At 41.8% G+C, this 3,528-nt stretch overlaps 1 protein-coding gene across 2 annotated transcripts in view; it reads right to left on the bottom strand.

Annotated features, from left to right (window-relative positions):
* The window catches only part of LOC112072076 (AT-rich interactive domain-containing protein 3A-like), a 27,029-nt gene that overhangs the window by 17,001 nt on the left and 6,500 nt on the right, over nt 1-3,528 (bottom strand). The window contains exons 3-4 of one of the 2 annotated variants that reach the window (XM_024139492.2): nt 3,073-3,327; nt 697-786 (exon numbers count right to left, since the gene is read on the bottom strand). In XM_024139492.2, coding sequence (XP_023995260.1) covers nt 697-786; nt 3,073-3,327 — 345 coding nt within the window. Of the gene's footprint in view, nt 1-696; nt 787-3,057; nt 3,328-3,528 lie in introns of both variants that reach the window. The other variant, XM_024139491.2, reaches the window with a different exon arrangement.

The raw sequence follows: 3,528 nt of genomic DNA, 5'->3' as shown, positions 1-3,528 counted from the left end.
TCTGGTATTAACCCGCGGGGCTCTATCAGCCAATGGATAGATTGTACTGTCGTTTGAAAAGGGCAGAAACTGGAGAGAGAGGCGGAAACCTTGCTGACGTTTTTCATATAGCCTACCTTTTAGGAGATAATAAGAGATAGATCATTTTCAGACGGAGACAAATAAATGGGTAATCAATAGTTATTATTTATTAGAAAGGTGCAACTATGGTAATAATTATGGTAAATGCAACTTTTGGGATATTTTTCATCCAAAGTTTCTGTCTGACCATCCTGTCCAACCCAACGAAAGATGCGGACTGCGGCAATGATCTGAGTATTGTGTTTCACACACGGGGACTACAATTTTTTTTTCTCCAATGATGCTTAAATATTCTTGGTTGCACTCAATTAAGTTGGTTGAAGGCCCTCCACTTCTTTCCAATTAATATAGTATTTATATAGCCACTGTAGCAAACTATAGCCGAATCATCTTTAAAGTTAATTTCTTGGAAAGATAACTGCCACACGTGTGATTCTCTGTCCATGTATAGGCAGCCTCCTCTATTTGCAATGAGACTAGACATAATTGGTATAGTTGATCTCACACACTCCAACTAGGAGAGGAGAGGTAGGCTACTCTATTTCAACGAGACTAGACATGTTGATCTCACACACCCAACTAGGAGAGGAGAGGAGTAGGGGCCCCTCTATTTACCTGTGTAGACAACTCCATTTATTTCTATCGACATGTTGATGCTGCTAATGCCGCTGGTAGACAGGTTCAATGGAGTCTCTTGTCTATCATCTGTCAGGAGGCGAGAGAGAGAGAGAGAGGAAAACTCAATATGAACATTTAAAAAGGGAACACAAGGAGCAGGAGAGAAGCGCTCGGCAGAGTAATGGTGATAACTCCTAGAGGGACAGGTTACGGAGCAGTTTATTAAAGAGTTCTGAGAGAGAGAGAGCGAGAGAGCGAGAGAGAGAGAGCGAGAGAGAGAGAGAGAGAGAGAGAGAGACAGAGAGAGAGAGAGCTGTCAACAGATGTAGCAGTGATTTGTACATGTCAGTTATGGCCAATGGGTGATCTCCCTGAGGAGACTGTGACAGACGGATGAATCATAGCAGGCAGGCAGGAGAACTTGGATAGTAGTGTACTTGTGAAAACCAGGCTTGGCGAACAAAAACAAAACCAAATTATAATAACATAGAAACACACTATTTAATTTCAGTTTAAATATCAAAGTGTTTGTTTGATATTTTCTGTATCATTCAATAGTTTAGATTTTTAAAACCTTTATTTCAAAGCAGCATCACTATTACAGCTGATTTTGCAGGCGTTCCCCAGCCTGGCGTATTTAATAATAGTGTTTTGATGACATCTGTAAATTACTGTTTACATGTTGGGTTGCAGCCCAGCCAGACCGGTCGGGTTGGCCGGCAGAGGAATTAACCAGTGAAAGATTCTGACTCATTCTACCATTAAGCTTTCGGAGAAAAGCCCACTATTATAACTAATCCCTGAGAGAYAGTCATGCAGAGAGAGATGAAACCACACCTGAGCAGATAGGCCCCTCATTCTTCCTTCAGTCTCTATTAGTCAGTGATGTATGATTTATGGCTTGTCGTAAACACCGCCACGCTGAGAACCATCAACAGAGCGGGCGGGCGGACGGACGGCCGGCTGCAGCTTCTGACTCATGACTTCTAGTATTTTCCCCTCTGGTAAGGAAGTAGTATTTCTTCACAACAGTCATCAGACACCAGACTGCAGATTTTTATCAAGACACCAGACTGCAGATTTTTATCAAGACACCAGATTGCAGATTTTTATCAAGACACCAGATTGCAGATTTTTATCAAGACACCAGATTGCAGATTTTTATCAAGACACCAGATTGCAGATTCTTATCAAGACACCAGACTGCAGATGGTTTGATTAATGATGTGTTACGTTAGTGGCTCAGGTATTTCACCATGATACGCCAACTATCATATGGTGAAATTCGATTACTTGATGTGGACATACCACCACTATGCTACACAGCTACACCCCCCCCTCCCCCCCAGTTATATAATAGTAGAGGACAAACAGTATCACTGGCTCACCGAGCACGTGTCGGTAGAGGAATATATAGCATGTGTTGTATATAAAACACTCAGTTAAGAAGTCCTACACCTCCAACCTACTCAAGGATACAGTGTTATTTTTGGTTTATATTCAACTCTTTAACAACCGCAGATGAAATGTGGGTTTAGCTTGACATGTGGATTTAGGGTGTGTTACAGAACACACTAGATTCTAGGGAGGGCGTTATCTCTAAATGACACGCGCTGATCTCCAAGTGCTCCTCGGGGGGGGGGTGTTTTGAAATGATTCATGCGTGTGTCACAGGTATACATCATAATTGCATCAATTTTACAGCACTGTAGGGACCTAATAATGTGTTCACATTCAATAAGTATCTGTGTTTCTTTATACTCAATTATTATATAACGTACTGTGTTTTTAGCACACAATTATAAGTAGTCTGTGTTTTTGCAAAGGTGCCCCTTCTAGTGTCAAGATGTGTATGCTTTAGGCCACAAACTAATATATCGTAAGTTACTTTTATCCACTAAATTAAATGAACGTCACTGTGGTTGCTTTATTTCGGCCGACTTAAGGTAAGTAATGTAACTGTGTTTTAGCTGCACGGATTACTAATTAATGTACCTGTAGCTTTATCCACAATTTAATAAGTAACTGTGTTAGCTTTTGTCACAATTAATAACGTAACTGTGTAGCTTTACCACAATTAATAAGTAACTTTGTTTTACCACACTAATAACGTACCTGTGGTAGCTTTTATCCACAATTAATAACGTAACTGTGTTGCTTTATCCACAATAATAACGTAACTTGTGTTGCTTTTAATTCCACAACTAATACCGTAACCGTGTAGCTTTTATCCACCACCTAGAGTAATCGTGACTGTGTTGGATTGTGGTCTCGATCGCTCAGCCTCTCAGCCATATAGATACACTACACACGTAATGTAATAATATGCGTTTGAAAGTTAATAAAGTGTTATATTACCTCTGATCCTCTCACCTCTGTTGTTTAACTTGATGTTCATGGGCAGTCGTGTTGCCATGGCGAGGAGGTTCTGCTGAAGCGCATGCTGCACGAGCCTCTGTTGATCCATCAACATCCTCTTCTTCTCCGGCGGCTCCCCGCTCTCCGGCTTCTCCCTCAGCTGCTCCACCGCTGCAGCCGCCTGTCCTGCAGCCGCCCCGTGGTGCCCTCCCAGAGACACGGGCATCTCCCCAACACGGCCCGGCAGACCTCCCGACATCAGGCCATCCTCTGAGGGGAACACAAAGAAAAAAATATACTTTATTGATTTACTGTCCATTTTTCTTTCATTCGGATCTCAGAAATTCGTCTTTTGTTTTCAACCCCAGAATGAGCATTCTGTAGGCTACTGTAGGAATTGACATGGTCACAAACTGCTTATGAATGGCAGTAGAAGTGATTATGGATGGCAGTAGAAGTGATTATGGATGG

Source organism: Salvelinus sp. IW2-2015, unplaced genomic scaffold, assembly GCF_002910315.2.
Source record: "Salvelinus sp. IW2-2015 unplaced genomic scaffold, ASM291031v2 Un_scaffold1816, whole genome shotgun sequence".
NCBI classification, from domain to species: domain Eukaryota; kingdom Metazoa; phylum Chordata; class Actinopteri; order Salmoniformes; family Salmonidae; genus Salvelinus; species Salvelinus sp. IW2-2015.
The sequence above is the reverse complement of the archived record's forward strand: the minus strand, read 5'-3'. Positions and strand labels throughout refer to the sequence as shown.